This window comes from Hippocampus bargibanti, linkage group LG18 (genome assembly GCF_051943395.1).
Source record: "Hippocampus bargibanti isolate YZ-2025 linkage group LG18, ASM5194339v1, whole genome shotgun sequence".
NCBI classification, from domain to species: Eukaryota; Metazoa; Chordata; class Actinopteri; order Syngnathiformes; family Syngnathidae; genus Hippocampus; species Hippocampus bargibanti.
Genome location: NC_142751.1, coordinates 9,749,762 through 9,761,941, shown reverse-complemented (window position 1 = coordinate 9,761,941; position 12,180 = coordinate 9,749,762). Strand labels below are relative to the sequence as shown.

The 12,180-nt window shown below is 41.3% G+C and overlaps 1 protein-coding gene across 2 annotated transcripts; it reads right to left on the bottom strand.

Annotated features, from left to right (window-relative positions):
- Window positions 1–238: 238 nt before the first annotated feature.
- inpp5ja (inositol polyphosphate-5-phosphatase Ja) lies at window positions 239–11,122 on the bottom strand. Of its 2 annotated transcripts, XM_089020053.1 has the most exons (13): window positions 10,983–11,122; window positions 9,658–10,143; window positions 8,071–8,178; window positions 7,876–7,984; window positions 6,564–6,680; window positions 5,431–5,606; window positions 5,229–5,340; window positions 3,815–3,924; window positions 3,499–3,709; window positions 3,271–3,408; window positions 3,137–3,202; window positions 2,960–3,064; window positions 239–2,098 (listed from the first exon to the last, which is right to left on the bottom strand). In XM_089020053.1, the coding sequence occupies exons 2-13, from the start codon at window positions 10,137–10,139 to the stop codon at window positions 1,631–1,633; spliced, it is 2,202 nt and encodes a 733-aa protein (XP_088876179.1). In that variant the 5' UTR covers window positions 10,140–10,143; window positions 10,983–11,122; the 3' UTR covers window positions 239–1,630. The 2 variants fall into 2 exon arrangements, with proteins under 2 accessions (XP_088876179.1, XP_088876178.1); XM_089020052.1 differs by having other exon boundaries at window positions 2,960–3,202.
- Between the last annotated feature and the right edge of the window lie 1,058 nt (window positions 11,123–12,180).

Sequence of the window (12,180 nt, the reverse complement as noted above, 5' to 3'; positions counted from 1 at the left end):
CTCGGATATTTTAGTCTGAATTGCCTGGATATCCAGAAAACACTGCTCCTAACTTAATTCTCTGGCGTGTTGTTAAAAATGTCAAACAAAGATAGCGGCGTGGACATCGATATCTTATTTTTAATATATAATTTCTCACAGATTAACCTATACTGTAATTAGCTCTTGGTACATTTATTTTATGGGACAACCTTTACATGAAAAAAAAACAAATGAACCTCAGATCTTTTTATATGAAACACTTTTTAATCTGGTGATATAATTGCTCCTTTTTCTTTATCCAGTGAAGTTTATCTTGCCTGCCAATCTGTCTAATCCAAAATCGTCTCACCTTCCAGTTTAAAAATAAATAAATAAACGGGATGAATAAATCTACTGCAACTAGATTTTTATGGATCTGAGTTGTCAACACTGTTTTGCATCTGCTGCTGATCAGAACAAAAGTCCAAATTACAGCATAGACTATCTTTACAACTTGTAAACAACAGAGCACATACAGACATGATTCACACAAATGGACAACAGCTGACAAGCATGTTTGACACGTGGAAAGAAATCAGGGTACCTGGACAAAGCCTGTGGCTGAAATTTGAACCCCTGACCCGTGATGCTGCTGTGTTCACTCCAAGATCATAGAGCTGTATACAAACAGTATATGTCCTATTTTTCAGTCTTTATTAGCAAACACAGACAGCCAAGAATGTAAACAAATGATTTTTTTCAAGGAAACCACACACAAAAAAACTAATTGGGTTAGAATTGGACGTGATAGGATTCTTTACTTACAGACAGTGTAGGTGTCTGTAAGTGTACACTGTCTGTAAGTAAAGAATCTGCTTTAAATTAAATTATACTTCAAAATGACCTCGGAAATGGCGAGTTTCAGAAGGTCCTGCCCCCTTGTTCGTGACGTCACACCAGGACGTCTTTGCCTTGCTCTAGAATCAAAACAATGGCTTCAGATTCGGAGAAGATACTTTCTTGTTACTCATCTAGTTATGAATATGATTCAAATAGTTCTGAAGGGGAAAGCATAAATGTTTGCAATCGATTAAAGAAGTCCTTCCGTATCATTTTGAGGCGTCTGGACTCCAATGTAGCCCCCAGAAAATGCACAAGATGGCGCCCAAGCTCCATTGGAAATGGGCTGATTTGTCTGCTGGGAATTTGTGTCAACTAGTATCAACTAATAGTCTTGGTGCAACACACGATTCACCACGGCGTTATTTATGTGTTTTCCTACTAATTTCACCATCAACATGGATCAACACAATGTTTTCAGACCAAAAAAAGTACCCAAAAATGCATTGTGTGTCGCTTTCTCGGTCGGGGGCGTTCCTGACGTGACGTCACGTCAGGCATCGTCACCAACTGGAAAACAAGACTTCATCAATATTCAGCGCGAGTCTTAAAACGTAAAATATAGCTATATGCGTTGGAATCTTTGTAAAATACGCTCAGTAGAAGTCATTTGAAGTGATTTTACAAATTACGGACACAACTATGGACACGACTTGTCCGGAGGCGTCGGTTGTCCTTTAAAGCACTTGTATGAGGGATGTGACTGCCAGATAAACACATTTTAAGTTGCTTGTTACTCACACATAACATAGTTCAGCCTTCATTTTCTCTATGTCGGATTGTTTCTCCCTGCATGTCCAATCTGTTTGAGCTCCATGGGGCTTACCTGAGCAGGCCCATGCTCTCCTAATATGGCGGCAATCAGTGCCTCCGGTGCAGTGACCCCGTTGCCCGGCGACAGAGGGCTCCGGGGACTGAGAGGGCTGACGGATGGAGATGACAGAGAACCGGTGGAAAATAGCCGTTCCTTTTTAGAGTTGGAACCGGGTGAGCGGCAACCTGTCTCTTTGGGAAGAGGACACAGGCTGAGACCTTGCAGGGAGGGCAGTGGATTGGACGAAAGAGTCGGGACGGCGGGGCTGCGGCTGCGACGGTGGCGGCAGTGATGATGCTTCAAGGGTTTGGGGCTCGGGCTGCGGGAATTTGGAGCTAGCAAGACGAGGGTGCTATCGTCTTCCGAGCTCATCTCAGAGCTGTCGGAGCGGTGTGCTGATGGGCTGTGGATCGGAAGTTTGATCTGTGCAGGAAGAGAATGGATCTTATTAACTCATTCGCTGCCATTCACAAATGTATTCGGGAATTGAAAATATGATGTAGAGCGCCATTTCCGAATTAGTTCAGGTTTGTTTTTTCTTGCTTGGCTGCCGATAAAGCGCTAGCCGGATCTTTTTTCTGTTCCACAAGGGGCAGCATTTCTCTTCTTTCCATTTTAGCGCTTTCTTCGAGCTTCAGCCATTGTTAAAGCGCCATATAAACCAATATGTATTTTGGACAGACACCCTCATTTCAAGCTCATATAACTCCAAACCCATATAATTTAGGAAATAACTCTTATTTTTCTGATGAAAGAAGAGAACCTAAGATTTTTTACGGTGCATTGTATGTTTATGTGGTCCGAAAACTCAATATTCTGTGGGTCCTGGAATTCGAGTGACAATGACAAAAACTTTACCTTTACATACATTTAAAATTTTGGTTTGGACTTTAGCATTGACATGCTTGATTTGCTTTTGCAGGCCGAATAAAATGATGTTGTGGGCCAGATTTGGCCCCCGGGTCTTGACTTTGACACCTGTGTTCTCGATTATAATATTTAGTCTAAGCAAGGACAAATCTCTCATTTGCTTCCATCTTATCAAACAGCAGTTATCACCCCTCCCCCTTTTAAACAGGCTGATTGAGACACCCGTGATGCTAATGAGAGGACACACCTTAGTTCAATGTGTCCCTTTAGTCAAATTATTTTTCTTGGCAGAGCATTATTTTTGTCCGTGCTGCGTAGAACATATCGGAAAGAAAATTTGGGGGTGGTTGACTTAATAAGAAATGGCATTGGTTGTACAGGTAATGTTTTGTAATGTTTATGTAATAGCAATACCTGGATGTTTGTCGACAATCCAACAATGCTGTTCATATGATGACTGAAGAAGCCAAGGATGTATTCACAATCATCTCTTGGTAAATCCTCTTCTGAAAAAGACACCTGGAAAAAAGGGGGTGGAGGCAAAAATGATTGCTGATACCAGAAATAAGAAATATACAAAATGTGTCCCACCTGCCCTGAATGCTCCCCCTTGGCCCACACATATGCTTGGTAATCTTTGTAGTGTCTGAATCCAACCTGTGGACAGACATAAATGTCAAAAGTGACGACGCAGGCAATCAGATGAACATTTTTTTTGATTCTACCTTATATATCGCTACCCAATCCCAAGAACTGCGGTGATAGCTGCATGCGAAAGTGAATTTGACTGTCGCATCGGAGACTTTGAACCATTGCTTGTTGGCCTGCATCTCCACCAGAGGCGTGTCTACCCTGTATGGGAACTATGACAAACAAACATTTTTATGAAAGAAAAAAATTAAACATTTAGATCTCATGTGATTGCCGTGTTCAAAAATGTAACATTCACGCACGTCCAGGGAAAACATGGCCGACACTGGCTTGTGATCACTGATGGTAAACACCATGTGACTCTCGTAAGTGCGCTGCGTCACTCTAGTTGCGCCGCCCAACCAGGAGGTTAGACCCCTTTGAAGTGCTGCATTATGGGTAGGAACCGGTGTGCCTGTGCGGCGAAGGCGCCAGAGGATCCGATCGGTCCATGCGGGCTTTCTCTTTTTAGCGCTGAATCACATGCGGAAACATTAAAAATAGTGGTTAGGTTCTCTGCACAAATGTCATGAAATGAAAGGGCAAAGGTTGAACTCGTACGAATGATGCCGGACAGACCTTGTGTCATAGGTGTTTGTGCCCACATCAAATTTATATGTCGGCGGGAATTTGAGCGGACCCTCCAGGAAGCCTTCAAGTATGGATTCTGTGCTTTTGGCCATGTTGAGCTGGACACAAGACAAAAAAACCTTGTGAAAGTTGCATGTTGACACAAAGTGTAATGCACTCTTTTTATGTTTAGTTTTACAGAAAAGTTCTCAATTATTAGTAGAATTTTTCAACCACTTTTATAAGAGAACATTGTTTTTGTCGTTCTCACTCTAAAAATCAAAATAAATGACATCCCAGAATTAACAATGACAACCAAAATAAATAAATAAATAAATACATTACCTAGCTGGCTACCTAGCTAGCTATCTATTTGCTATCTGGCTATTAGCTAGCTATCTTGCTAGCTAGCTATTAGCTAGATACCTAGCTTTCTATTTGAGTTATTCTGGAGTTGAGTGTGACAGAAAAACAGAAAAAACTTATCCTGTGACTGGAAAGTGACCGTGAGAGTTTTGAAAGGCGCTTATCAATGAAATGTATTATTATTATTATGAAAAGAGGAAAAACAACAACATTCGGGATATCTTCTTGACCCAACGCGGTTCATGGGTCATTTGGTACCGGGCCACAGAGAAAGAATACAACTTTATTTACTTCCGTTGTATTCATTTTGTCATCAGTTTTATTCATTTTGGAATCCAAAACGTTTAATTTTGGAAAATTACCGTATTGTCTGGCTACAATATGTCACTTTTAATGCAGGGTCAAGGAGCGCCTCTCGGTCACGTGATAAATTACTCCTAAAATGAAACCCAGAAGCTGCATAATATTCGGTGACAGTGAGCTGTATTTTTCATATACTTTGGATTTGCTGCATATCTTATTTTGAAGGTACGCTGCTACCTCAGAGTCCAAAGTTTGTTGCGGCCAGTTCCTTGTGTTTTTTTTATTTCAGTTTAGCAAATACTCCAGTTTTCATGCATTATTTAGTTGTATTTAACTGTCATATGTTAAAGGCTGGTCCCTGAAAATATTATCTGACATTGAACCGGTCCATGGGACAAAAAAAGTTGGTGTCCACTGTGTTAAGCAGTCAGGTCATCAATAATAATAATAATAATAATAATAATACATTTAATTTATAAGCGCCTTTCAAAACACAGAGCTGTGTGTGGCCTCTCATGCAAATTTGGACTCCGAACCTTAGCGCTAGCATGGACAAGGCTAGTAAAACACAACAGGGATAGATTTAAAATGAAACCAAAGAGCAAGAAAAAAAAGGTAATGGGTTAAGTACTTGGCCATGATGTGGCGCAGGATCATGCAGGTTAAAATAAAAGATGAAAATGGATTTGAATGTCATTTCCTGACGTTAACACCAGTGTGGTTATTTGATACTGATGATGTTGGTGAACCTCACCTGATCTCGTTCCCACAGTAGAGGGAGCTTATTGCTGTCAATTGCGCATTTCACTACATGGATGTCGTAGTCTTCAATTCGGAAATTTAAATCTCCAAACCAAAACACAACGCTAGAGAAACAGAACATGTTATGGTGAGCATTCACATGTGGTTTTCTGGTGCACATAAAAAAATAAAATAAAATAAAAAACATGACCCACTCATGATCCAGCACCCCGGTGGCGGCCCCTCCTTCGAATTGCTGCTGCTGAAGGATGCTTTCAAAGTCTTCCATCCTCTGCTCCAGGTTCCTCATGTGAGCTGGCAGGTGACAGTTAAGGAAGCATACGGGGTGTCCAAATATGGTCATCCTTGCGCTAACACCACCTTTGTTGCCCTGCAGAGAGCGCACAAAGCAAAACAACCTCATTAGTGTATTTTTTGGGGATGAACATTTAAAAATCCATGAGGAACAAAAGTTGATTATCTTGCATTATTTAACTCATTCACTGCCAGACAATGTGAACAAATGTGTCCACTCCGGTGCCAGGGTCTTTTGTCATTGTCACTTGAATTCCTGGATTCACCGAATATTTTAGGAGTTTTAGGACTACATAAATATTCAGCAGAGCATTACAAACATTAGAGTCTCTTCCTTCATAAGAAAAAAAAGTTATTTCCTAAATTATATGGGTCTGGAGTTATCTGAACTTGAAATAAGGGTGGCTGTCCAAAATACAATGCAATACATATATATTGGTTTATGGCCATTGTTTTGATTCTCGAGCAAGGCAAGACGTCCTGGCGTGACGTCACGAACAAGGGGGCGGGACCTTCTGAAACATCTCCGGGGTCATTTTGAAGTAGTTTTGAGATACTTTAAGTCATTTTTTATTGGTGTTTTGCATTTGACGAAAAAAAAAAAATAAGCCTGCGTGTTTTGGGTATTTTAGATGCTATAAAACATTTTTCTGATGTCAGTTAGGAAACAAAAAAATGGTGTCGGTTGTCCTTTAATGGAAATGCGACCTGAGAATATGTAAATGATGCCATGGTCAACATTAATTATTGACTCAACACAACAACCTTGGCGTCAGTCTGCGCCCTTTAGATGCTCTTATTTTCAAAGCAGCAAGCCAGACGCCCGCTGCAGCACTGACCTAAAAACGAAGGAGACTGCAGCATCACTGGTGTGACGCCGACATCGACGCCGTACAGAAGGTCACACACACTGCCCTATACGCACTCGCAAACACCTGCTGGCGTGCGCCACTTTTCAAAGCCTGCTCATTTCACGGCTCCGGATGATGGCAAATTGTCGTAAATTCATGAACAGCATGTGGCTCGCGCGTACCCAACATCCACCGAGTCCTGTACGGGTGCTCTGTGTCTGTACGCCTCGGAGGAATGGAAGATGGACACATTTTGAGAAGACCAGCAGCAACACGCCCTGCATGCGCTGTGATGCTACCTGCAGGCAAAAAGAGTGACACAAATTAACGCACGATTCACAAAGATGTACAAAAAGTAGAACATCATGAGATGTTCTTGTTTCTTTCAAATTATTTTTTTTTAAACTGTATAGACAAATTGAATGGAATGCGCATTTGTGCATGGCAATCCATGCATCTATATAATGTAACAGTTGGCTCAGTGATCAAGTGCCGCTTGTGTGAAATTCCAAATAGCATCGGTGTCACAGTGTAAATATACCTTTAAGCAATGGATACAGAAACACAACAGATGGAGTAACACCCATAGACAGAAAAAAAAAACATATTCACATCAATATATTCTTTATCCTCTGTAAAGATGAACTAATATTCATTTGGCTCAGTCTGGAGTTTTAACCTGCTTCTTAGTGGGCATGGCGTACAAACAAGAAGATGAATAATAATAATAATAATAATAATAATAATACATTTTATTAATTAGTGTCTACAGAACTGAAACAAAAACTGGCAAAAATAATGGAATTCTTAATATTCTTATTCAAAAATATGGATGTATTCTGCTCATTAACTCATTCACAGCCAGAAATGTGCAAAAATGTGTCTACTCGAGTGCCAGGGTTTTTGTCATTGTCACTGGAATTCCAGGACCCACAGAATATTGAGTTTTAGGACGACATAAACATTCAATACAGGGCAAAAAACTGACTATTTTCTTTCATCAGAAAAAAAAAACGAGTTAATTCCTAAACTAAATGAGTCTGGAGTTATATGACCTTGAAATAAGGGTGTGTGTCCAAAATACAATGCAATACTTTCATCTTGATTTATATAGGGTTTTAACAACAGCTGAAGCTGGAACAAAGCACTAACATGAAAAAAGGGAAATGCTGCCCCCTTGTGGAAAAAAACATTGCCATAGGCCATGGCCAGTGCTTTATTGGCACCCAAACAAGAAAAAAAAGAAAACTCGAACAAATTTGGGAATAGCGCTCTGTCATATTTTCAATTCCTGAATAAATTTGTGAATGCCAGTGAATGAGTTAAAAAAACACATTGCATTCCTACATTTTTTGTAGTACATAAAGGCACCACTGCAAGTTTTGTTTGATTTGTGTTGGAACTATGACCACCGGAAGATATTTTTTCCCAAAGTGAGTTAATAAAAATAAAAAAAATAAATAAATACAGTAAATCAGATGAGTCTAGACCAACCAGGACGTATCCAAATGGACTGAGTTTATCCATGCACAGCTCACTCCATTGATCCGAGAAAAGAGCATCCTTCAGTCGCTTGTTGATCATGGAATTCACCTCCTGAAGCCTGCACAGTGACAGTGTAAAAAACCCACCAATTCAAAAGAGGGACAGATTGTTGAGTGGGCACCTTGGAATCATCACCCCACTTACCCAATGACAAACATGTCAACGCTGCCATCCGCCACATTGGGCTCAAACAGAGCGCTGACGTCATCCGGTGGGACGGCCGAGCCCACGTTCCATGTGGCGATGTGGACCCTGTGACAGTCAAAGCGCCAGATGAGCTTTTCGATCATAGTCAAAGTGGACGCTCGAGCGTTAAGTGTGGCTGGATAGAGAGGTTGAGGTTAAGCAGTATTAATAGTATTAATCCCTTTTTTTCTTTTTACTTCCGGGATGGCAGGGGGACTGTTCTCAGTACATGTCTTACATATAGACACACAAAGTCAGAATAGACATACTATATAAGTTAGCGCACAGGTGTCAAAGTCAAGGCCCGGGGGCCAAATCTGGCCCTCCACATCGTTTTATTCGGCCCGCAAAAGCAAATCAAACTTGTGAAATTCCATAATGCTTGCTGAAGTCCAAACGAAAATGTCAAATTGTCGTATGTAAACCACAATAACAGTCATTATTCTAGACTTCATATTTGAAAACCAGTCATTCATCAATTTGTTGTGCGCTCTAGATGTAATATGTCGAGGGGATTAAACATTCTAATTCCCCAAATTTATATCAACCCTCAAGAGGAAACCATAACTACAACACCCTCGGGTTAGAGTTTCACTTGAGTGGCGCCATACTTTGTCTCATTCACCGCTTGACTCCATCATTGTCACTTGGCAAAATCATAAATAAATAGGAATCATACACTTAACCCATTTAGACCGAGCGTGTTCATATGAACTCAGATAAATTATTTTTCAAATGCATTAATGTTGTTTCTTGTCACATTAATTATTGTTAATTACATATAATATTGTTAATTGTATACTCTGCTTGAACCTATCTGATACTCTATTTTGATTTTATTTAATGAATTTATCTGTGTTCTTATGAACACTGTCAGCGTAAATGGGTGAAGTTGATACAATGGTAAACATTTCATATAAAATAATACAAGGAAAAGAACATATTGAGACTGTTCCAGTTGGGGCAGCATCAGTAAACGGATGAGGGGGTGTGCAGATATTTTCTATTGACTGCGGCAGCCATTTTCCTGCTAGGTTGTCCCTGCTTCTAAAGCAAGTTGCATTGTATTAAAAAGGTACTGGTTCTGTTCTGATTGAACAAGTGGATTGACTACCTGTCCGTCTGTGACTCTCTGCCTCTCTCACTCTACCTCTGTCTCTCGCACTCTGTCTCTGCCTCTCTGTCTCTACCTCAGTCTCTGCCCGTCTGTCTCTACCTCTGTCTCACTCTCTACTTGTCTCTTTCACTCTACTTCTCACTCTGCCTCCGTCTCTCACTCTGCATCTGTGTCTGCCTCTCTACCTGTCTCTACCGCTGTTTCTACCTCTGTCTCACTCTCTCTACCTCTGTCTCTCTCCCCTTCCCTCCCAGAAATTGTAAAATGAAAAAGGCGTTTTGATTGATATGACGCCTTCAGGCGCAGCATATTATCTTGCACGACTGCATCTGCATTCGAACAGAACATTGAGAGTTCTACCCAATGGCCAAACGGACAGTTTTTAACAGACAAGGTGTCTCTAAAGACGTCAATCGGTTCAGTCTTACCTGAAGTCATTGTGATCTGTTCTTGATCCGATGTTCTTGTCACTGTGCCCTTGTATTGGGTTGGGAGGTGGTGGAGGATTGAGGCTTGATTTGGGGCTCAGGGAGGCTTGCGGATTGTGAGGAGACGATGTGGGCTCTGGCGGGGAACGAGGCAGCATGTTGACACTGTGAGGTCCCGGGATGAAGACTGGCATTAAATCGATATCCTTGGGCGGGATTCCGGTGGCTCTGGGAGAAAGTTTTGTTCCGAGGGCTGTAGGTCTTGGTCGACTAATGTTGGTCAGCGTCACGGGGGATGACCCAGACTTGATTTGCATTTGGTCTCTCGCCGCAGGAGGATTTAGTGCTGGGTGGTTGTCTTGCAAAGTCCCTGATTGTCCAATGACCGGTTGTCTACGAGGTGGACCTGGACCTGGCGTGGTTTGCACACAGGGTCTGACTTGCACAAGCGCTGTGGGTGGTTTCTGCCTTGTGTGATCCATTGCCCTGCACAAAACAACATCCAGGAAACACATTGTTACCTTTTTGGTTTTAATTCTGCAAAAGAGGAGAACCTGTTACCTCATGATTATAAACATACAATTGATCAGAGTAAAAAAAATAACCTTGCCGTTTCACTAAATCAAAAGACAAACACAATAATCTGATCACATTCCTATCCAGTGACTGAATCTGAGGCTGTTTGGATTCTACACCAGATAATTGGGACAAGATCTGAAGTGGATTACTTCCTGTCTAAATTGTGAAGCAGATCAGGTGCAATGCGACATATGCTAACCCTAAGGACAATTAAGAGTCAACTCCCCACAGTACCTAACTCATCTGAGACTCAAACCAAGAATTATGAGACAGACATGCAAACCACTAGTCAATTTTACTTCAGTGGAGTCTCCAATTCTTTTAATTGATGATATTTTTTTCTATCCGACACCACCGAGCGAACCCCCAGACAACCACTGATGATCCCATCATGAGTCTGCAAATAGGGTCTGAAGAATTAAGTTTTGACCTCTTTTTTTCTGAGTATTGTTAATTAGAGGCTGACCTCCTTTTTGCAATGGAGGACAGAAGCAATGTCCCTGAGCTCAGACAGGTCAGAAGGTAGGACTCATCATTACCCTCCAACCAACAAACCCCACCTCCACTGTTGTTTACCCGAGCACCTTTTCAATTATTCATGACATGCAAATTAGGATCCAACATAGGCTCAAATCCAACATTAACATAGCACCATACAAAGGAAGAATTTGATATACAACTCTAAAATTGAGTCTCTTGTGACAGTGATGTTGAAATGGAAAAATTAATCAGCATATTTGTCCTACCTTTCATGCGTTCTGCTGCAAGGTGAAGCGCCGAGCACTGCTCATCAATTCCCTATAAGAGGATGGTGGACCGGACCGCAAAGAGGTGATGGCGGCGGTGCTACGCGGGCCACCCGGCTGTCATGACGGGAGGCGGACACGTGATTTTGGCCATGTTGCCTGATGATGGCGGTGGTGGTGATGATGATGATGATGCCGCTGATCTGACTTACACCGCGCAGTTGGACACAGCACTCTGCACGTCAGCCCCCTCCGGTCCCCCTCCCTACGTCGTTCTACCTCTCTCACTCTAACAATGACGCATGCATCTCATATATAGGAGAGATCATCCGTTTATCACTAAATCTACATTAATCTTACACTCATGATGGCTGAGGGAAAACAAATTGAGTCATCGGAACAGGCAACCAGATGTCACAATTGTACAAATAATACATAACAAATATTGAAAAATAAAGTATATCGGGGAAAATATTGTTGTTTACAAAAATCCATACAAGAAACAAATTCTGAATATTGAAGAAGCACATAGCTTACTTCAAATAAAATCAATGAAATTAACTTAGACCACTAGAGGGGGGAAAAAAAATCTCAATTTAACAATATATCGTACTACACCAATCAATTGATCAATTATAGTACACATCAAATTATTGAAACTCCATATTGTTTTTATTCCATTTGGTTGCGTTGTTAAAGCATTCTGGGAATTACAAAGCTTATTGTGAGTTTCATTAAGTGACTTGTACAACCCAACAAATTACAACCCCTATCATACAAACCATGTTGAAATGGATATTCTTGTTAATTTCCAAAACTGTTTCTGCGGCTGGAGGGTTATTTTTTTCAAATGGGGATGGTACCATTAAAGGTTTAGACAGAACTCAACTTCCTCTCGTTGCTGCACGACATTCCAGCAATGCTGCACGCTCAGCTTCTTGTCTAACAAGTGCCCCTGAGACTTGAGAACACACTGAGGAACAGCTTACTTGGAAGCCATGCAGGGTTAAGCTTATTTTTGCACAAATGTCGGTGCCATTCCACAGATGAGTCTGCATTAGGAGGTTGAGGCCTTTCCAGTGGCCCCAGACAAGGCGATAAACTGTCAGATAGGCTTTTGCTCAGGGTCACTGAAGATCTGGAAAGGTAGAGCACCTGATAATTCTGATCGGGCCAGAAGTGGATTTGGTGTGTGGCA

Bases quoted from the DNA above. Each gene is read 5' to 3' on its own strand.
- inpp5ja (XM_089020052.1), bottom strand. From the start codon at position 10,139: ATGGATCACACAAGGCAGAAACCACCCACAGCGCTTGTGCAAGTCAGA. The intron at 7,985-8,070 runs GTAAGTGGGGTG...GTCACTGTGCAG, and splicing joins GTTGACATGTTTGTCATTGG to GCTTCAGGAGGTGAATTCCA. The intron at 3,710-3,814 runs GTCTGTCCGGCA...CATGTGATTCAG, and splicing joins ACAAACACCTATGACACAAG to CGCTAAAAAGAGAAAGCCCG.